The sequence below is a fragment of the Lathamus discolor genome, chromosome 6 (genome assembly GCF_037157495.1).
Source record: "Lathamus discolor isolate bLatDis1 chromosome 6, bLatDis1.hap1, whole genome shotgun sequence".
Lineage (NCBI taxonomy): Eukaryota > Metazoa > Chordata > Aves > Psittaciformes > Psittacidae > Lathamus > Lathamus discolor.
The window spans coordinates 37,345,054-37,367,911 of record NC_088889.1 but is presented as its reverse complement, the minus strand read 5'-3'; the positions used below and the strand labels follow the sequence as shown (position 1 = coordinate 37,367,911).

Here is a 22,858-nt window from a genome sequence, read left to right as displayed (position 1 = left end):
CGAACAGAAAGGAAAACTTCTGCTAGGTTCGGGGTTTGGTTTGGGTTTGGGCTTTTTATCCCTGGAAAGACACCGAGCAAATAAAATCCCGTTTGCTCCAGGTGAGTTAATAATTGCAGCGGCTTCGCAAACACTGTTGGTGACAGTCAATGCAGACAAACACCATTGGGGTGGGTGAAATGCAGGTGCAGGACCGTGCTCTCTTTCCATAGGCTGCTCACAGGTCACCACAGCTCTGCAAAATGACTCCCTCTCAGCTGGCAGTGAGCACATCATGGCCATTGCACGTTGAGACCTGTCGCATTCTGAAACCAGACAGTTTCATATGAAAGGAGAAGTCCTGGCTGAAGTCTGTGTTCAGGCTGTGTACAACATCTAAAGGCAAACCAATAGAACTGAGCACCACTATGGCTTTTTACACCAAATACACACTTTTAATGTGATCTCGGTAGCCTTCTTCCAAAGTCTTTTCAAGATGGGCACTTGCAATGAAGTCAACTCATGTCATCTCTGCCTTTTGCTGATGAGTGCTGCCAAACTGCTCCCTTGATGGTGACCAGCTGGTGTCTCGTGGATTATATTTAGATTAAACTGGTTCCAGACTTACTCAACTTGTTGTTTATCAATGACCTGGATGAAGGGATACGAAGCTGGAAGGAGTGGTTGACATACCTAAAGGCTCTGCTGCCATTCAGCAGGACCTTGGTAGGCTGAAGAATCGGGCAGAGAGAATTTCATGAGGTTCAACAAGGGCAAGTGTAGGGTATTGCACCTGGGGAGGAATAACTGGAGTATTGCATCCAGCTCTGCAGTCCTCGGAACAGGAAAGAGAGGGTCCAGAGCAGGACCGTAAAAATGACCAGAGGGATGTAACAACTCTCTGAAAGGCTGAGAGAGTTGGCATTCAGCACAGAGAAGACTCCAGGGAGACCTTATTACAACTTTCCAATACTTAAAAGGGGCTTCTAAGAAAGATGGGTATAGACTTTTTAGCCAGCCTGTTGTGATAGGACGAGGGGTGATGGTTTTAAACTAAAAGACAGGGCATTCAGGCTGGATGTGAGGAAGAAATTCTTTACAATGAGTGTGGTAAAATACTGGAACAAGTTGCACAGAGAGGTAGTAGATGCCCCATCCCTGGAGACATTCAAGGCCAAGCTGGATGTATTTCTGGGCAACCTGATCCAGTTGAAGATGTCCTTGCTCATTGCAGGGAGGTTGAACTAGATGACCTTTGATGGTCCTGTCCATCTCAAACTATTCTGTGATAACCCCAAGTACCAGTACAGGTTGGGAGCAATGGCCATAAACTAAACCACAAGAAGTTTCACCTCAACATGAGGAAGAACTTCCTTAGATTGAGGGTACAGAGCACTGGAACAGGCTGCCCAGCAGGGTCCTGGAGTCTCCCCCTCTGAACACATTCAGAACCTACCTGGACACGTTCCTGTGTAACCTGCTCTAGGTGGGCCTGTCTTGGCAGCGGATTGGATTGGGTGATCTCCAGAGTTCCCTTCCAACCCTGGCGATTCTGGGGTTCTGTGAAACACTTTTCAAGGGGCAACCTGCCTTTTACCCTGTTTGTGTCCATGGCTAGGATCTGAGCTGATGCTGCAAGTATACAAACAATCATCCCACCGGTCTCCTTTTCAAATCCCCAGTTATAAAACACCATGGACCACAGATATGGTGATTTGTTTTAAATACCACAGATGTCTCTGGCAAAGCACAGAATTGGACTGTGGTTTCCCATCTCCTGATGCAGTAAGCAAACCTCTGGAAACTAGCAGTGGTTTCTGGTCAGAAAATGGAGGGTGTTCTCCAGGGGAAGGATCTGCAATATTAAGGGCTGATGACTGGGGCATTTAAAAGAAGGCTGTTCTTTACAAGGAAAGCTTTAAGAAAATATCTTCAGGCCCAACCCGTATCAGGATAATCAGACTGAAATTGGAGAGAATGTTAGCCACTGCCACAGACAAGTATCAGGACAGCCACAGTTGTTTGGCCTGAACTAGGAAAAATATTTACAAACTTTGGCAATGAAATCAAAGCTGACAATGGTCATCTGCTTCAGGGTCAAATTTTTCTCTGGCTTTTGCGGTATTTTGTTCTATATCCAAATATAACCCCACTGTGTCTCTAATGGCTGAACTACTTGAGAGGTTTATGTAGAACCTAGCGGAATAAACCCACAAAAATACCCTATCCTTGGGGAAATGGACTTTTTCTTCCTCTCTGTATAGCCCATATTACACTGCGTAGGCTACATGAACTTCAAAATCTGTAAGAGAGATTACATTCACTGAGCATTGCTCATAATGGGAAGATTTCTAAGTGTATGTTTTAGTTCTGTTCAAGCTTTATCAGAAAGCCTCTTCTGTTATTGTTTTGGTTTTAGCCCCTTAGGTAAGGTCACAAAGTCCTCAGTATACATGATGTAAAATAACCACTGAACTATTTTGTCACCACCCATAGTTGGTGGGATGTATGAGTACTTGATTCAAAGCCCCATTAAGTGCCGACATGTTTACAACCCACACTTTATTACTGCTTGTAACATGAATTTGGCAGTACGGAAGTCTGAATCTGTTCAAGACTGAATAGGATAAATACATTCCTTCCATCCTCACCTCCTTTAAGACTGTAACTGCCACAGTCTGGCTTTCTCAAGAAATTGTACAAACTGGAATATGAATGCAAAGGAAAGGAAAACTCTTACCAGCAGCCTGATATGACTCTTTCATATGTCTTGGGGGGTTCAGAGCCAAAACCACAGCTGTTCTTGGTTATCAGAGCTGACGGTATCCCAGAGCAACGGGGTTTCCAGCACAGAATATCACCTTGGAGTCGGAGAGTGCAGGTGAGGTCACAGAAGTGTAGTAGTGGCACAACGGGGCAGGGCAGTGTGACTGCAGGCTCAACAGGGCTTTCTCATGACACCTGGCAAGCAGGGAATGGGATTTTCAGCATTATAAATCAAGAACACAGATCTTATAGTGGCACTGTTCCTCCTGGAGGTGTTTTAATCATAGCCATGTGGCTATGCTTTTGTACGTAGATGTGAAGAACTTACAGGTCTAGGAGATGGCTGTGAACTCTTCATTTACAGGAGAGGAAAAGCAAGTGGAAAAGCAAATGGACCTGCCGCTCACTGGTGGTGACATGGAAAATGAGCCTGAGAAGAATGAAGGTATGGTGTTTAGTTACTAGAAAACTCAATTGAGAAATAGTCAGAAATGGCCAAATTAAAATCACCAGCACCCACAAGGGGCTGCTGTTGCAGCAGGCTGATCGCCAGGTGGGAAGCTTTCCCTTCCCCAGGCCAGGCAGCAATGAAGAGAAAGGTGGCAAACAGGGATCCAGGATGCCAGTGCCCAGAGATGGGAGCTGCCACCTGGGAGCAGCTTCGAGAAATCAAAATGCACCAGAAGAGGGCTTGCCAGCACCAGCTTTCAGGCAATAAGGGAGTTTCCAGACCCATCACTTTCCATTGCATTGGTTTTAATACCAATAATTGCTTTTCAGATTTCTGCTTGAATGACAATATCATTATCTGTACCAGTGCCAATTTCTACAGCATCACAGGGGTGCAGGGACCACTCCTGGATCTACCTTAGAAGGCTCAGTCTGCACACTGCAGGAGGACTGGCTGACGTACTGGACACAGGACAGACATGTTATAGGGGGATGATACAGTCTGGATGGGTTTTGTTTAGCATAGACAGTCTGTTCCCCAGAACAGGAAGTTTAAGAACTCTGTTGCACTAAAGTAATGCAAGTAAACCCATCATTTGAACAAATAAAGTCTGGCAGAAGGAAAAGGTCTTAATGAAGGATCTGCAGCTGCATGGCTGTACAAAATAGAGTGATGTGGATGCCAGCTGACCAGCATTTCCCTCACATAGGTCTGAATGAACAGCCAAACTGCAAGCTCTATGTCACACATCAATGCTAAGTTACACCCAAGAAGAGTACAAAATTACAGGTCCTTAGCCTGGAGCTCTAAAGGGAAATAAGGAGTAAGGGAAAAAGGTAGTAAAAGCAGTGAAAGGGAATGAAAATTAAGACTTAGAGTAGGGAAAAAATATGTGTTGTGTTATTAGCCAGAAATTATTTTGGCAAAATTACTTTTTTTTTTTTAATGCATTTATTCCTCTTAAAAAGGAATTTTCCAAATTCTCCTTCTCTCTAGCTATAAAATAAATTATGACCTGTAGGCAAGAGAAGCTGTATCACTTCCAGTTGGTCTGGTTACACTCAGTCCCAATATACAATTAGCATTCAAATGCTTTCTCTTCTGCCATGCTTGAAGAGTGCTACAAAGCATTCCCAGTCTGATCGCAAAGTCAGCCAGCAATGTCCTGCCTGTTCTTGGGGAAGTGTGAGTCAGTTCAGGAGAGCAAGGAGGAACTGGCAAGATTTGGCTTGTAGGCTTATGAGGAAATGGGATAGAGAGGGGAAATTTGCTTTGCTGGAGGGCTCAGAAATTGAGAAAGGGGAGAAAGGCAGCTCATGAGGGAAAGAAGACCTAGTGTGAGAGAGCTGTGAGTCCCCCACACATGGGCTGCAGAATCTGGGGAGGGCTCTGTCCAAAAGGTGCCAAGTCATGGCCAGTCTGCAGATCTGCAGCCCCAGAATGAGCCCGTATCTACACTAGGGCCAGCACCACAGGCATACAATGCACAGGGAGCAGTGAGCATGAAGCAGGGCTGGGGAAGGAGTGCATCTGCAGCGTGTTGAAGAGGGGCACAGGCTTCAGTGACAGCAGTGGGAGATCTATCACATTCAGAGACAAAATGAATCTGTTTGGTTTCATGGCAGACCAAAATGAAGTGACATCCAAAATCAGTGAGTCTCCAGAGTCTGTGTCCCTCGGTGACGCCTCAGCAGAGAAGGCCACAGAAGGCTCTGACACTGACCTAGAGGTTGAAGGTGAATGTTTTCTGACCCTCTGCCCTCACTAGCCTTTCTCTTTCCCTACAGTCAGAGCTGTACCTACCTGCAGAACTGGTATGTATCTGAAATGGAGACCAAGGACACAACCCTGCCAGGGTCCTGAAAACCACATGTAATCAGGCAACTGATAAAGACCAAAGGGAATGAATTTCCCTCTAAGAGCTCTCCCTTTGCTGTCAAGCATCTTCCTTCAGTTGCTTTTTATACACCAGGGCTATTCCTTTGTTCCTTTTTCTCTCCTCTAGTCCTTAACCAACATGACCAGCATAGCCCACTGCCTGAGCAGTAGGAGCAGTTAACTGAAACTAGGGATGGGACTGAAGCTCTGTGTGCTCCTGACGGAACACTGCATAGCAATTGTGGTCTGTGTACCATAGGTTTGCCACAACTGGCCCAGACTTTCCCGGTGGCTCTCCTTTTATCTTCCGCCTTATGAAGTCACTCCTTTGGTTAAAGAAGTCTTGCACCCATTTCTGTAACAGTAAGATTTGCCCATAATTTAGGATGAGAACTTCTTAACTTGTTATAAATGGAAGGAAAATCAAAACCTGTAAGAATGCAAGAACAAGACTGTTTTGTTAGAGGCCTCAGACTGAACTGGAAAATGGCTTTGATGAGAGGGGAATTTGTCTTGAGGTCAGACCACTGAATGCACATAACAACACGGAGAAATATGAGCTCTAAGTATGGGGGTTGATGAAGGAATTCCAAATGACAGGTTTTTGTGGAAATACAGCTGCCAGCTGGACTGATATGTCTCACTGCAGCTGTGTCAACAACACCCAATGGCCAAGATGCGAATGCTAGGATTCTTTCTGCTGGTTGTAAGCCAAACTGTTCTGAGCTGCCCTGGCTCTGATGGCAACATCAGCTGCGTGCTTCAGTTAAGATTAGGAAAAAAAAAAAGATAAAAATGTTTTTGCCTGATGTCAAGGATTCTCAATTACACCAAGAAAGGTTTAGTCACATTGCAGACTGGTGAGAAGCTGCAGCAAGTCGCTGGATGCCAAGTGGAGAAGCGAGTAGGATAAATTAACTCTTGGAGGTCTGGGATAAAGGGATTGGGAGAACCAGGGGAAAATGGTCCTTTAAGAGTAAAACCCTACTGTTGTTGCATAGTGTTACTTAATTCTATTAAGTACCTTAATTACTTAATAAGTAATTAAGTTACTTAATTTCTTTAAAAGAATGCACCACTCATCAAACACTTTTTCTCCATAGATCCTCAGAAAGCCTTTGTGGGCACTACAGGCACACAGCTGTACCTGGAAGCATGCAAACTGATGGAGGTGGCGCCTGTCTCATACTTTATTCAGAACATGGCCAAGTCTTATGTAAACCTGAACCACTATGGTCTAGGACCCAAAGGTGTCAAAGCCATTGCTATTGCTCTCATGGTGAGTAGTCAGCAAGAGTGAGCCCACTGTTCTCAAGAACAATAGGCATTTTAGGCCTCTGTCAGGCCTGGAAGCCATCACTGAGTACACGCTGTGGGAGAAAAAGTCACATATCTTCCCCATAGGAGCTCTGAGCACCCCTGATATTTCTAATCCCCTGCACAGGAAAGTCTTGTGTGGCAACTGCTGGCTTTTGCTGGAGTTAGTTACTCCCAAAAGCAAACTGCTGCTTTTCCGTGGGACACAAGTCCCCAGTGCTCCTAACCCCTACAGGGCCAGAGCTAGGGCTGTAGGGACTGGTATCCCCCACTATGGGTTCTGCTACACTCACCAATGGACAAGTCCAAGATGCGTGAATTGGAGCTTGGATCTGAACCTGGGTCTTCAGGCTGGCAAAAAGCAGTGGAAAGTCCTACCCGCTCAAAACCTCTCCAGGAAAGCATCTTTTTTGTATGCCAATTCCTACTGCCATACCTCTGTCACATCCCCTCTCCTGCCCGGGGCCTGCAATGCTTTCTGAGGTTTGGAAGAAATGGCCAGTGCCTGTTGAACTAAAACAACTACCCCCTTCCTTAACTTTTCAGCAATTTTTTGTGTGTCTTTGTTTGCCTTTGTGTTTTCCCAGTCCAATGAAACTGTCACCCATCTAGAGTTGGAAGACAACTGCATGCTGGCAGAAGGAGCCATATGCATAGCAGAGATGCTACGAGAGAATTCCACTCTTCAAGAACTGGTACCCAATCTGACACAGTTTGAGGCTGAAATTATTGCTCACTAAGTTCAATCATCTGAAAGAAAACCGATTAATTCCATTACAATTTTAACCAAATAACCTTTGTTCTCATGCAAAAACATCCACATTCTGAATGTTGTGATATTTTATGCTGCTCTACTTTTAAAAAATACAAGCTTCTGAAAAGCAGAAGTATGCATGTGATGACAGCCTGGTGTGTCTGGAACTGTTCTCTTCATTAGCAGATGTGACAACAATTACCATAACTAAGTCTTTCTAGTTCATGCTTAGCCAACAGAAAAAATGTTTTGGTCAGGAACTTTCATTCTCCAATATTACATGGGAAACTTTTCTAAATAGATTAAGGGAATAATGCAATACTTTCAGATATGAACTGGTAGGAATGTTCCTTCGATCTGAAACAGGGGTATACAAAATGCATTTTGATAGACCATGGAATATGTGTTACACTGGAAGAAAAATTATTGGCCACATGCCTCTTGGTTCACTGAAGACAAAGATGCATTGTGTAAACTGATGGCTCTAGGGCTTTATTCCTGTTAGGAAGGATACAGGATTAAACACACCTATAACACGTTAGTTACTGGTTGGCTGGCATTTCCCATATGCTTGTCTTCTTCACTTGATATCTTGGGCAATAAGACAATAAAGATCACTCATTCTTTGGGCTCATCCTTCTTATCTTCCCTTCTTCCCTTCCAGAACATCTCAAATAACCACCTAGACACAGCAGGAGCTAAAGCCATTGCCAATTTGCTTTTGGACAACGTGTCCTTCCTCCACACTATTCTGCTCTCAGGTAGGCTGTATGTACCCAGAAAGTGATGGCAGGGGAAGTGAAATAACATCTTTTAATTCCAGTCTCTCATCTTGCAAATATCAGTCAGACTATGGGCAAAATCAGTATCTCAGCTATTACTCTGATGGAAACATAGAGTAATAATGGAAGTTTCGATTTATAGTGATGTGAATAAATGTTTGGCCTGCTCAACCTGCAGCACCTCTGAAAACTGGTCCCTTACGAGAAACTTAGATAATTGCTGGAGTGTCTCCCACAACTTGGGATAATTCTATTCTATCTAATGAAGTGGAATAGTGACAAAGTTCTGTATTGGGTTGGAGTTAATTTTTTCCAATAGCAGCCCTCATAGTACTGTGCTTCATATTGGTAGCTAGAAGGGTGTTGGTAACACACCAGTGTTTTGGCTGCTGCTGAGCAGTGCTTGCACAGCATCAAGGCTCTCTCCAGCATTCCACCCATCTCACCCCGTGGGCTGGGGGTGGGCAGATATTGGAAGGGGACACATCCAGGACATCTGACCCAGCTGACCAAAGTTATATTCCATACCATATGATATCTGCTCAGCGATAAAAGCTAAGAGAATGGAGGAGGAAGGGTGCCATTTGTTATGATGATGTTTGTTTCTGGAACAACCACTGCGTGTACTGAAGCCCTACTTCCTGGGAAGTAGCTGGACATCACCTGCTAAATAGGAAGTAGAGAATAAATCTTTTGATTTCCTTTGCTTCCACACATGGCCTTTGCTTTTGCTTTATAAACTGCCTTTATCTTGACCTATGAGTTCTTTTCCATTTCACTTTCTCCCCCTTCCTCCCAATCCTGCTGAGGAGGGGATTGATAGAGGGACTTAGTGGGCACCTGGTGTTCACCCAAGGTGAACCCATTACAAATCCTTACAGCCAGACATGGGCTATGATTAACTGGAGGGTCCAACTAAAAACACAGTTTCCTGCAGACCCTGGCACAGCACCAAGGGATAGATCAGCACGATGCTAACATACTTTTCTTCCCCAGGAAACAACTTTGGAGAGGAGAGCGCGCTGTATTTCTCTGAGGCATTAATGGTGAGTTACCTGAAATCCAAGGTCATTTGCAGCCTTGACTGTATAACAGATTCTCCTCATCTTGAAGCTGCTACTTATCTGGCATGATTTCACTTGGCAGTGCCCACATGATTTCCTGGCATAATTCCGCTAAGTGCCTCATGCTTACTTCAGAAATGAGAGAAGCTGGGAGGACACAGAGCAGGATAAACTATGTTAACATTTTCTCAGGAGAGCTGTGTGAGTCCGGCTGAGAAACAAACCCTCAGGACTCTGTAACACAAGAACAAAACAACACCTGGGTGGCAAAAATAATTCAAGAAGCATAAGAAACACAACTTCATCTCATTTTGCAATTCTCCAGTAGAAATAAAATGCTTGATTAGCTCCTGTCTGAAAGTCTCTGCATGATTTGGCACCACCATCAGCTGCCCTGAAGCAAAGCCTTGACCTTGTATCAGAAAGTACTCTTGGTCAGGGTCCAATGGTGCAAGTGAAACAGGCAGAACAGAATTGCAGGGTGTGTTGCAGGCCAGACATGAGCTCTGTGAAGAAAGTTTGCACAACACAAAGTCCCATTGCTTTCGCTGCTTTGGGAAGAGAATCACTGTGATGTTATATGCCTGACAAAGGTTTGATTTGGGACACAGTGCCATGCTGATAATCTCCCATGCATTGAAGATTTCAGTGTGTCTGATATCCCTCTGTTTCATCCTTATGTGAAAGTCTTGGGGTGGCATCTGGTTGCAGCTGGCTGGAAGATCTCACTGTCTCTGCACATCTGTCTCTCTGCAGAAAAATTTCCAAGTGAAGGAGCTGGACCTCAGCCACAATGAGTTCTCTGAGAAAGGAGGACAGCTCCTGGGACAGATGCTCGGTAATTTATTACTCCTGGAGTACAGGCACTGGGGCACTTGCTGGTGTCAGCACAGAGAACATGTATTTCTTTCTCCAGGAAACATGCCCCATGACATGTGGGTAGTACAAAAGACAGGGTGCCCAGATTTAAGGCTTCCTGCCTGCCCCAGAGTCTCACCCTCATCACCACAGGTGACTCTAGCAACTACGACTGATGTATCAGAACACAAATGCAGGATGAGGAACTACTAACAGAAGAGTCTGTGTCTGAGAGAAGGGAGATGAAAGAGAAGCCCCTCAGGGAGTACAAAGCAGAAAACTGCATTTTACTAAAATCAAATAGGATCAGAACTGTTGTTGTTTTAACCTTTTGATTACAAAGTTTAGGAGTTATTTCCATTTTTCTTAAATAGCCCAAACCCTAATGGTCTGAGCCATTGCACAGCAAGCAGTAAGAGAAACAGATTAGTAAGAAATCAAATTAATCTGCCTAATTCATCTGTTCAGGCAAAGTGAGATACAGAGTGTGCTAGTAGCCCTGGAAAGTGAAAGCGAACAAAACAGTTACAGTCTTTCAGTAATCTCAGGTGATATTAGTGCACTGGGAAAGATTTGCATCAACATCTGACGCTCTTCTTCCCTCCGTATGTCCAACACGTCTGCCACCATAACGGCCACAAGAGTATGCTCTGAGCATCCATCTCATTCCTTGAGCATCTGGGTACAGAAAACCTTCAGTTTAATTAACGATTTCCTTCTCCTGGTTCAGTATTTCCCCTGATATGTACTTCTTTCTAATTACAGTCCATGCCTTTAAAAGATGGGTCAATTAAAACTGCAGTGAGGACAAGGCACTCTGTCCCCTGCCTTGGACAAGCGTGCAGGCAACGCAGAGATCAGTACTAAAACCTGTCATTGTCCTAACCCAGAAAAAAGCCACTCCAAAATTAAAGGTGTTAAAGCTCTTCTCTCCTTCCAGCTCACTTGAGGCAGGAACAGCAGAGATTACTGCAGAATCTGCTAGTTTTCTGTTTTGTTTCTCAAAAGAGTATTTTTAAGTCAGCTAAACTCACCATCTGCCTCCATCCAACCTCCCATCCATGGAAAATCTGGATGAGAAATTCTCTTTGAGAAGAAAAAGCAAGTGTTGGCGGCAAGTCCTACCCTTTCACAGTAGACACAAATGAATTCACACATACCCTGCTCTAAGTAGAACTTACATTGTGAGGTGTGCTATGCATGTGAATTTGCACTGGCACATACACAGCTGAGCATAGCTATCATATGAAGCTGAAGTCATCTCTTCTGCTAATCAAACATATGCAGAGTGAGTCTTGATATTTTAGCTGTGGCAAGGAGAATCCAGCATTTTTCTTCAGTAGGAAAAACAGATAGTGTCTATTAATATAAGAAATCCTCCCTCTCTCTATCTTCCTCCTTCACAACTTATTCTTCGATTAAGCCAGAAAAAAACTGTGTTCCCTTTCTGCTGCTGATCAACAGCCCATTCTCTGTTCTTTGGGTGCTGTGGACAGCAAAGACTCTGTAGGTACATGTTCCTGCAGTCAATGAAGGTGTGATTTAAACCCAGACAGTAACTCAGCACCACACAGCTGCTCACTCACACCCTTTCCTCCACCACAGCATGGGATAGGGAGGAGAATCGAAAGAATGTAAACCCCATGGGTTGAGATAAGAACAGTACAATAACTAAAGTACAATACAAAACTCATACTACTGCTACTAATAATAATAATGATAATAGAAATAGCAAGGGGAGAGAGTACAAAAACCAAAAGGGGAAAGGGAAAAAGCAAACAATAAACAACAGTGATGCACTATACAGAAAATTAACTCTATCCCAGACAAAACCAGGACAGAAAGCTGTTGCTGAGTGCCCAGCAAACTTTCTCTTAGTCCCTAAGTGATTCAGCAGCCGTGTCCAGACTCCTGTTCACAAGCTAACGTCTCAGTTTCTCTTTTAGGCAGCAACTCAAAACTGGAGATTCTGGACCTGAGCTGGAATTACTTGAGAAGGAAGGGAGCAGTAGCACTGGCAAAAGGTCTCAGGGTAGGAATGCCCCTGTTTTGTGATACCCTTCACAGTGATTATTACCAGGAACTGGTTGAAACACTGATTGGGCACTTATATCCCTGAAGTCTGAGGAGGATTCAGTAGCTCTAGCAAGGCTCATCTTACTGACCACGGCAGTCAGCTCCACGAGTAAGACTAAGACAGTCAGTAGGGCTGGTGACTTACCTACTGGATGGAGACACCCTGGTGACATTGCAGAAATGCTGGATCCACTGGGAGCTGTCTGGGTGTGACTTGAGTGTGCTCATGTCTCAGCCAAGAAAAAAAAGGGTAGAGTGGTACAGAAGATGGGCATGCAGTACCTAATTTCCCTCTTCTCTCCTTGGAGGGCAATGGTGCACTGAAAATCCTCAACCTCTCTTGGAATGGCATTGGCAACAAGGGAGCAAATGCCCTAGCAGATGTTCTCAAAGTCAATGATGTGCTGGTTCACCTGGACATCAGCAACAACCAGATCAACAATGAGGGAGCCAAGAAGCTCTGCAGGGGCCTTGAAGCCAATGAAAAACTCAGAATCCTGAAGGTAAAACGAAGCTCAGGCAGAGCTCAAGGAATAAGCAGAGGGTGTAGAAAGATCTGAGATAGGAGGGACAGAAGACAGAGGTGACTGAGCTAGAACTGGAGGAAATGAGTATTGCTCTGGGTTGAATGTGAGCAGAGCAGAAAATACTATCTCATTAATTTCTTCTCAGGCAACTAAACTGCACTGTTTCCTCAAAAAATCCCCCATAACCCCACACCCATTATCACCCCTAAGTGTTTGACATGTCTAGTCTCAGTCAAGTGAGAACCTAGGCATTCAACATGTCTAGCAGAAAACCTGATCTGCATTCAGATCATGCATATACACATTAAATGTAGTTGTGAAAGTACATGTAACATGAATTTCAACCTAAGACAAAGTTTCACACTGAAGTTAGTAGGTGGGCAAGAGTGTGCCTTTCTCAGTGTGTTCTTTGCTAAAAATTTGTTCAAACACAGGATAAACTGTCATTGCTATGTCAGAGCAATGCCACAGCACTACCTAAAGGACAGGAGTACTATCAAATCCTGGAAAAAGAAAGCCAAAACTGCCTTCTAGTAAGCTATGGATCAATAATCATCAAAAGGCAAAACTGAATGAGCACTCAAGATGGCTTCAGAGGTTAAGGTTGAGAGCTAACATGTCTTCTCAATCTAAGATAATTCTCCAGGAATTCAGTTTAGAAAAGTCAGCTTGCTTATGATTCTCAGCTAGATTTAACTCCACCATCTTGAGAGCATGCAAATGGCAGTATGCATGTTTAAAGCTGCAGGCCTGTCTTTGGACACCCCTGTCCTCGTAAATCACTGCAACCACACCAGTCTTTGGGACTGATGGTTTAGATTATGTAAATAAATGTGTCTGTCTGCTTTGCTCTTAACCTGGCTTGAGGCAGGGTCACTAGCTCACACCAAGGCATTACTCTCTCTATGTAGCTGCACAGATTGTCTTACGAGCTAATAACACAAAGGGCTTAAAGGAGGACATGTCTTCTGCTAGCCAGTGTCATTCAGAAGGTTTTCTTTCAAACAGCAGGAGTGGGGACTGCACATGAAGTCCAAGGCAGGTGAGAGGTGATGTTCACACACCAAGAGATGCACATAGCAATGCCAACCCTGTAACACCAGATAGCTAGACCTTATAGGCCAGATGCAGCTGATCAGCTTGGGTTTTGATGAGCTATGCTGCCAAGAGGAGCCAAGGTATGGGAATGTCCTGAGGGGCATACCCTCATCCAGAGGGACCCTACTAGCAAGCACACATTCAAATGCAGCCCACTCCCTCAGCCTCTCCCCTCATATGACTGAACATCACATACCCCTGTGTGACAGAAGTAAGAGACCTGACATATGGAATTTCGCACAAGGAGACAGAAGCTGAGAAGGCAACTCCACTGGGAAGTTGTACTGCAAAGCTTTGTGGGACAGACATGAGTTGGTGAGATAACAGACAAACCCATTGAAGGGGACCACAGTTATGCTACAGCCCTGCTGAAGAAAAGGAAGAAGGGGTCATCCTTGAGGTTACAGCATGCCTTCTGCCAGGCAGAAGCTTTCATTAGTAATACGTCTGGATCTCTGTCCCTTCTTCCACAGATGGCCGGTAATACCCTGACTGTGGAAGGTGCTACTGCGCTAGTCTTATCTATCAGAAAGAACTCCAAATCCATGATGGAGGAGATCAACATTTCAGTAAGAGCTTATGTGCTGGAAAGCCTCCAAGACTATACATTCTTAGGAGTTGGGTGGATCACAGAGCTGCCCCCTTCCAAAACTCTTTGGAGACTTGCTGTTTGTTTCATTTAGACACAGCTATTAAACAAAAGGGGGCTAATATTTGACAGCCCTTCTAGGGAGCTATGTGGAAATTGCAGGGCTTTGGTACAGCTCTGGAAAGAGGTGCTTATAGCATCACCATGTTTCACTCCCTTCTGTTTTGCAATAGCAGAACAAGAACAAGGAGCGAATTCCCACTGGAGGATGAATTCTTTTCATACCCTGAGCTGTTTCCCCCCCAGGGTAGCCTAACATGCTAGATACTGTGAAGTGCTTTGATACCCTGTCAGTCTGTATGAGGAACAGAAGAAAATGGATGCTTCAAGGCATTGAAAGCAAAGCAATTTTATTAAAAGAAATAAAGCAAACACCAAAAAAAACCCCGAACTGAAACAAAACAAACCAAACCCCAAACACATTAAAAGGCTGGTCTGGAAAAAAAAAAAAAAAGGTCAAAAAATCAAAGAGGCCAAATCTTAATGCACTATTCCATAGCAAGTCAGGGACACGACATGTACTGTTGTAACCTCAAGTGCTGCTTCTAAAATGGGATACCCAGAAATGCTTCTGAGCTCCTAAGTGAGAATGAGAGTTGCACTGCAGACCAACACTGGGGAGAGACCTGGCCACACATCAGGCCGCTCCTGGCCCTCCCATCCATTCATTGGAGCCGCATGGGAGCAGTTACAGAAGGTATTGGGGGCTTCAGGACCCTCCATCCACCTTTGAGAACGCCATGACTAAAGGAAAGAGCACAAAGATGGGGTTTAGGACTTGCAACATAAATAATACATAAACACTTGAAACAAGCTAAAAAAATCCAAGTTCATGGGCAGTTTTGGAGACTCACATAATGGGTTGTTTCTTTGTCCTGTGGTAACTGCATTAAAGAAAGAAACCAAAGCAGAATCCATAATATTCATCTGTGATCCTTCCTGAGAGTATTGAGAGCCGTCAATAGAGATCATCTGAAGAACAGGCATCCCTCTAGGGCAGACAATATTTCCTGCACAAACTAAGATCAAAGGGAATTACTTGCCAAGTCTGCAAGGAGGCAGGCATCATTCTGCAAAGGAAAAATAAAACGGGCTGTGTGGGTGTCGTGGTTTAAACCCAACCACAAACCTCGTTCACTCACTCCCCCCCTTCTTGCCCTCCCCCTGCTCCTGAAGGGACGGAGAGGAGAATCGAAAAGAATGCAACTCCCACGGGTTGAGATAAGAACAGTTTAGTAACTAAGGTATAACACAAATCACTACTGCTACCACCAATGATAATAATGCTAAAGGAAATAACGAGGGAAGAGAATACAACACCTCAGCACCAGCCAACAGATAACTTGCCCCACTCCCCCCAGCCGAGTACCGACCCATACCTCGTCCAACCCTGCCATCCCTAGCCCTGCTGGGTAACTCCCAGTTACATCCTGGGCATGCCGTGCTGTGGTATGGAATACCTCTTCGGCTAGTTTGGGTCAGGTGCCCTGTCTCTGCTTCCTCCCGGCCTCCCCTCGTACCCAGCAGAGCATGAGACTCACAAAGTCCTTGGCCAGAATAAACATTACTTAACAACAACTAAAACCAATCGGTGTTATCAGCTCTCTGCCCAGGCTGGAAGTCAAAACACAGAGCTTGCACCAGTTACTAAGAAGGAGCAAAACGGCTCCTGGTAAACCCAGGACAGTGGGGGTATAGGATTTCATTGCAGTATACGTGGTTGTGCTTGTTTTACTACTAATAACATCAACAATTCATGAAGAGTAACAGATTTTAGCTAAATTCTGATAAATTAATTACTGAAATGCATTTATTTAAAAGGAGGCAAATTTGAGAAATTTTGAGGCAAGGAGTTAATTAACATCAAGAATCTTCAATCCAAACTAAATCTCACTATGAATTTCTGCTTTTTAGGGTTAACAGATGCTCTCTTCACCATACCCTTCAAAAAGTCTAAATTACCTGGCATTTCACAAGATAAATGGTCAACGGCATAAATTTGCAATGACATTTCAGTATCCCAATCAAATGCTTTTAAGCAAATGCCTAATCTGTCTGACAGACTTCATTTCACCTCTAATGTAGGCAGTCTTGCATTTCAATTCAGAGTATTTGCAAATATACAGCTCCAAAGATCTTTTGCTGTCTTAAACCTTTAAGAAATTAGTAAAGGTTTTAATATTTTATAGGAAACTTAAGTGAAGACAAACAAAAGCCTCTTCTGCTCCTTTCCCGGTGCTAAATGCTTATTTTGACTTTTAAAGAATGAATAATTCTGTATTAGTATAGTGTGTCTGTAAGAGGAATTTGAAACAAGGATCATATCTAGAAAACCTTGCATGGGTTTGACAGCACTAGCAAAGGCAACACAATAGAAAGCCATATTTTTAACAGCAGTTTATTGCTTCTAACAACGTTTTTAAGCATGACTGTCCCCCACATAATCTACTCTCTATAGGTTTCAACTTGCAGATGCTATCAAACATTTTACAGAAGTCAGAACAGCCAGCACATGCCCATCTTCACCATCACAGTACAAAAGAGAAAATTGTCTCTTTTCAGCTGTCCATAGGCTGTTTTTCTGGCCTGTGGCCTGGCTGTGGCAAACATGCTGGAATGCACAAGCTGGCTCCCCCCTGGTGCCACCCAACCCCAGCACGGGTTGTTAGGCCACAGTGCTTTGGCTGTGCTGCTTCTGAGGCCGCGCTGGCAGCCCATTGGCTTTCTCATGGGGTCAAGCCCAGGCTGGCAAGCCTTGGGGAGAGCTGGCAGCTACCAGGGCCAGCTTAGGCTCTCTTACACTGTGTTCCCAGGACTAGGACACTCTGCTAGTGCGCACAGTGCAAGGATGTCTGAATGGCTCCTTCAGAGAGTCGCTGCATAAAGCCGTTGGTGCTGAATGAAAGCTAGTAAAGCCAGCCAGACCCAGAATCATTCAAGACTCTGAGCAGTAACAGTCAAGACCTCACTGCACAGTAGATCATAAGCTTCTAGATAGATCTTAAGAACCGGGGATCTTTAGCTCCTAAAAAGAAGCTATAAGAATGCATTGGGAAACTTTGTAAATAAACTTTGGGAAAAAAATAACAGTGCTTGATGCCTTGGGAACCTCCTGCAATGACAGAAAACAGAAGCTTTCACGAATTTCCTGAGCTTGAAATTTACCAACAATTAAGTATATAACTAATACAATACAGGAACAATTCCTCTGTCATAATGGGCATGAACTGATCATAATCATGTTTTTAAAAGATAAGGCAAAGGCAAATGTATCAGAACTGAAATTCAGAAGAATAAATGACACTGACACCAATAATGTTTGCATTGATAGCTTACTTTCTAATATCCCATAACCCTAAATCAGGACGCTGTGCTGCTGCCCGTTCTGTAAGTGCTAAACCAGAAAACTCACAGTGGAAGCTCTGAAATGCTGAGCTCTCACTACCCTGCTTGAAATTCTTTGGGAAAAAACAAACTTCAGGTCTTGTACTGCTCATGGGAGCTTCCTATTAGGGTTACACAATGAAACAGAGCTTTACCAAAAGTTCTTTTTATCTGGAGACACTCGGACCCTTCCCAAATAGGTGCACCTTTCTTCTCTGGGCTATAAAGCTACATTGCTGGAGGCACTAATCCTTCTACGTGTTGGATGGTTGGGGTCATCTTAACCAAATGGAGAGGAGATCTATCTAGAACTGTCTCAGAGATGAACTTGAATCACTTGAATCACCTAACATAAGAGGTCTTGAGTGTAGACATTTACCTGATGAACATCTCTCTAACATTAAGCTAATTTCTACATAAATCGGTACACCCTTTTCTGTCTCAGACATGGGAAAAGAGAAAGAAGAACTCTAATTTAGGGCCAGGCATTCATGGGATTCCTGCAAGTGAAGAGTAGAAATAGGATAAGGCACCATCTTTAGGAGAGAATGATTAATGTTGAGATTAGATGGATTTTGTGAATGCAAATAAGTCTTTTTGTTCTTTGGGTGTCCACAATGACTGCACTTTCCTTCCTCCTATGTACCAGAATGTGTTGGTGAACAAAACTTTCATCAAATTGCTGGATGTGATGTATCAAATACGTCCTGAACTAAATGTCATCTATGGAGAGGTCGAAGGCTGTATCATCACAAAGCCCGAGCAGCATCCAAATCCCATGAAAATTATTCAGGTGATCTACTGAATGTGGGCCCATAGCTCCTCTGTTCACAGTACACATGCTCCAAGCACTTGGAGGGATGGAGGTTGGAAGGGGTAGTGCTTTCTTCCAAGTGGGAAATTCAGCCAAGTTCACTCAAAAAATTATATTCACAAAGACTGACACAGTGTCCACATGTCTCAGTCCACACAAACCAACTAAGCAAACCCTTTGATTTTCAGGAGAAGCTAATGCCTTGGGACCTGATACCACTGGGGAAAAAAAAGAATCAGAATAGATGTTTGCTTGCTCTGTAAAAAAAACAGATTGATCCAAATCTCATCTAAATGAATGTCTACCCTCATCACAAGATCACCACAATAGCTGACTTTCCTAGAAGTCTTCACTGACAGTTCTGCTTTAGCATCAGAGTTAATGTGCTTCATATAAGTAGGAAATGGCATTACAAGCAAACAGTGTCCTAACCAGAAATTACTTGGCTTTTCAAAGTCTGTAATTTCTATGGATAGCAGCAGATGGTGCTGTCCTCCTTGATGGAAGGCAACACAAGCACTTGAGCGCTGCTAAGTCGAGTTAACACTTTTGCGCTACCAGCTTCACTGTATTTCTTAGCAGCTGTGCAGATTTTCAGCTAATTGAATGCGACTTTGCTATAGATATGGATTTGGACAAGCTTAAGTAAAATCTTGGGCTGCTGGCTCACATCAGAGAGCACTGCTGTGCTTCACAGCTAGTGATGCTCACCCTAGCATGCTTTGCAGTTTTTAACAGCCATTATGGCTGTGTCCTCATTCAAACAGACAGGCATTCAGAGAAGAGCAACTAAAGTGATCAGAGATCTGGACGAGAGGGCTGGCTCTGGATTAGACAGCTGGGCCAAGCAGTGGCTGCTGCAATGAGGACCTAATAACCATAGGCAATTATCAGAAGAAACAGGTTTACTACTGAGTCTAGAGGTATAACTGAGAGGTATAACTCAGAAGAATGGGATTAACCTGAACAAAAGGATTTTGTTCTGACAATAGAGTGGCTGCACAAGGAGTGAAGGACTCATATATCTCAGTAGCAGGATGAGTAAAGGCCAGGTGACGGAAGAATAAGGGGAGAGTGGAAGCAGGTACTGGCAGCTGTTTCATGGCTATGCCCATGTTTTATCCTTGCTTCTCTTAGATCTACTTGAAAGAACACAACCTACAACTTTGGGACTTTTTTAGGAAGATTGACAAGGAAGGAAACATGAAGATCCCTGTATCTGCCTTCCGGAGAGCCATGATGCAGGTATGCCTCTGAAAGCACTGCCAGAATGCTCTTCTGGCACAGCACGGCTCTAGGGATACCTCTCTGCTGCAGTTTTGCTGCTGACATTGTTCAGGCTAAAAGACTAAATTCAACCACCGTAAAAGTAGAGTCCTGAATGAGACCAACAGAAATGCTGTGACACCAAATAAATACTGCAGATGGCATCAGTGATAATGGATCAACTTTAGAATATCACAGAGGTCCACTGTTTTTGTAGGACATACAGGATCTTGATAAATACTTAGTCTTATTGCTATGGGAAAACGAAAAAGAGGCACCTAAACCCTTGACTCTATGCACTGAGGAGATAGTTCTCTTCCTATTAAAACCACCAATGTGCTTGGGGTCAGTACCAATGGTCAGCCAGCCATGATGCTCTTTTACAAGAAACAGAGAACAAAAAAAAAATCCAATTTTAGTCCTAAAAGAGTGAAACAGCCTCACCACCACCACTCTGGAATTTTTCCATTCCTTCCTCCATGCACCAAGCCATCTGATCACTATTAAAAGATGGCCGGGCCCCATCCTGATATGGAGGATTTTTCTGCTTAGAAATACCTAGGTTTGCTAACATTTCTCCTCTTAGCATCCAAGCATCCCAATGGATCGCATCCAAATCAGGGAACTAGTGCACAAGCTAGACCGGAATCGGACAGGGGTTGTGGACTACAGGTGAGTGAGTGACTCCACTTACTGTCCTACTTGTCTTTCTTCTTTTAATTTGGTTTAGCACCAAATAAACACAACCTTATTCACATTAGGAGGTGAAGGGATATATGTTTTGGGCCAGTAGATGGTAGATGAAAAAATACCTTGTGAGCTTAGAAGCTCTGTTGAGCCAAACTAGAAGTCAGTCTTATTCTGTTTGATAAACTTGCTGTGAGAGTGCAGGGATCTCAGAGCTGAATGGTGTTTTCATTCATTCTCATAAGCCTTTGAGGGAAGAATCAGCTCAACACTGTCCTCCCCAGAAGCCAGGGTTAAGAATTGCAAAGACAGCACATGAGCCTTCAGACTTTTTCCTCCATCCTGAGGGACTTCTGGGTTTTTTCCTTCTCTCTGATCCTTCTTCTTAGGAGACCTAGTTTTCCCTGGAAATCCACCTTCAAACTACAGAACTTTTCGTTCTCTTGAAAGTGCCTCTTCTTTAGTGCCTGTAGTAATCATGTCCAAGTTCTGAGAGCCTGAGCAGTCAGCAGCAAACTCCTCGGAGGCTGTCAGTTGCTGCAGGCTAAATTGCTTGTCATTGGACCGAAACTCCCCCTGGATTTTCAGTCAGTTCTGACATGTGACTCATCAGCTGAAAGTCCTATTCATCATGCCCAAATATTCCTATCCCTCAGCACATACTGATGGGTTTAAATATATGCTGTAGTCTAGTTTTAATGCTAGAAGCAGTAGGTTGGTTTTGTAAATCTCTTCCCTTCTTAGCCTCCTAATGTTTTCGAAAAGAAGCAAGTTACTTTGTTAGGTCCAATCTTTATTCCTTCACATATACTGGTGCCATACTAAAAGCATCCATGCTCAAATGCTAGATGGGCCTCAGCCTGGTTAATCTTGAATCAGAGGTTACATGGAGTTCCCAAGTACTTTAAGCACAAGTTATGGAACTGTGGTTAAGAGATTGTGGTTAAGATTGTGAACTGTTGAAACTAAATGGCCAGCAAAGACTTCATTTGGTGCCATTAATGTGCTGAGTTGGTATGTGAGTTAAAAAATAGAGATATCTACTCCATATCTAGCTTCATAATGCATTTTCGGACTGTAACATATTTGGTAGTGGTAATACTCACCTTATAGACAAAAATCAAAAGAGTTGTGACCTTTGCTGTCCTTACTGTTCCCACTCAGGCTGTTCCCTCAAGGGCCCCTCAGCAACTTAAGATACCTGACAGGGAAGGTTAACTTTACTAGACTAACACTTGCTCACCTCCTTTTCAATCAGTCACTTCAAAGAGCAGAACCCTGTGGAAGGGGAATAGAAGAAAGAGCTGTAAAAGTGAAGCCAGGAGGCAGGTCAGGCAATGAAATATTGTATGAAAAACACTGGAAGAAAGCTCAAGAGTCACCCTGTGCTTGGGGATGCCTAACACTGGAAAATTCTGATGATAGTCCAAGTTATTGCATGTAGAAATAAAGTTGATGTTCTAATACACAGCAAGTGCGTATTCAGTCTGGTCCTTTTGGTTAAGACTGGTCCTTTGGACCTGGTTACCAAGTCTTGCTCTGTATGCTGACAATGCTGGATCTGTTGTCAAACATGGAAACTAAAAGTGGGAATTGGGAAACCTAAGACACTCATGTATTGTTGTTATCCGCTCTTGAAGGAGAGCACATGGACAAAGACTGAAGCAAGTGCCCTGTGGACACCCCCTACCAGACTCAGCAGTTCTGATACAGGGACCTTTGCAAGAGGAGAAAAAATTAATTAATTAATGGGAAACTACAGCTCATGTTGCTTGAAAAGTTATGAGTAAGAGGAATTTTATTTAATATCTCCTTAGAATATCTCCTTTATTTAATATCTCATTAGAAAAAATATGCTAGAAAGAGGGAAGCTGTAAAAGATTTTAAGTAGCTTAGATACTGAACTGCTTTTTTAAAAACAACATTAAAAATAAAGGTTTCTACTTCAACAACTCCTAAGAAGGAATGAAAGCTTTGCATAAATTCATCGTTACAAATAAACAGAATTTAGAAAATGCAAATATGGACAAGCAGATCCACAGGTAGTACATTTTGCCATGTGAGCAACTGCCAACATAGACTATATAGCAAGAACCTTAGAGAACTCGAAAATTCTGGCCACTTTGGGAAGACCAGCCATCTGTGGAAAGAAGAAGGTAGTCACCATTTGGTAAGTCTCTCTTTCCCAGCAGAATTCCCACATGGAAAAAAAAGAAACCTTTGAATTAAGAGTTCAGGTGACTCCAGTGCCTCAACAGAAGTCAACATGGCTGTTGACATGATGTCATTGGTATGACTGCTCAGTAGTCATGTTAGTAGGCTTCAACTCATTAAGCCAGCAGGTCTACATCCTCCCATGCTTGTGCCTCTTCCAGACTTTGTGACTGTGGTCAGTGCCCCTTCACCGTGGAATATGTGGGGTTTGAGATGGAGAGTCAGAGCAGCAGAGAGCATTTGAGCTGTTGGGTACTTTGTAAATGCAGGGGTATTTTGCTGTGGGGTTTTCTG

General features: G+C 43.6%; 1 protein-coding gene across 1 annotated transcript; it reads left to right on the top strand.

Moving 5' to 3' along the window:
• Positions 1 to 40: 40 nt before the first annotated feature.
• Positions 41 to 21,710, top strand: LRRC74A (leucine rich repeat containing 74A; the record flags this gene model as incomplete). The annotated part of the gene is made up of 15 exons (XM_065685791.1): positions 41 to 101; positions 3,110 to 3,190; positions 4,822 to 4,932; positions 6,178 to 6,353; positions 6,979 to 7,086; positions 7,810 to 7,906; positions 8,924 to 8,973; positions 9,748 to 9,829; positions 11,796 to 11,881; positions 12,234 to 12,428; positions 14,024 to 14,119; positions 18,233 to 18,376; positions 19,535 to 19,642; positions 20,250 to 20,335; positions 21,609 to 21,710. Coding segments are annotated over 15 exons (1,518 nt in total), but the record flags the coding sequence as incomplete, so codon positions are not given.
• Positions 21,711 to 22,858: the final 1,148 nt, after the last annotated feature.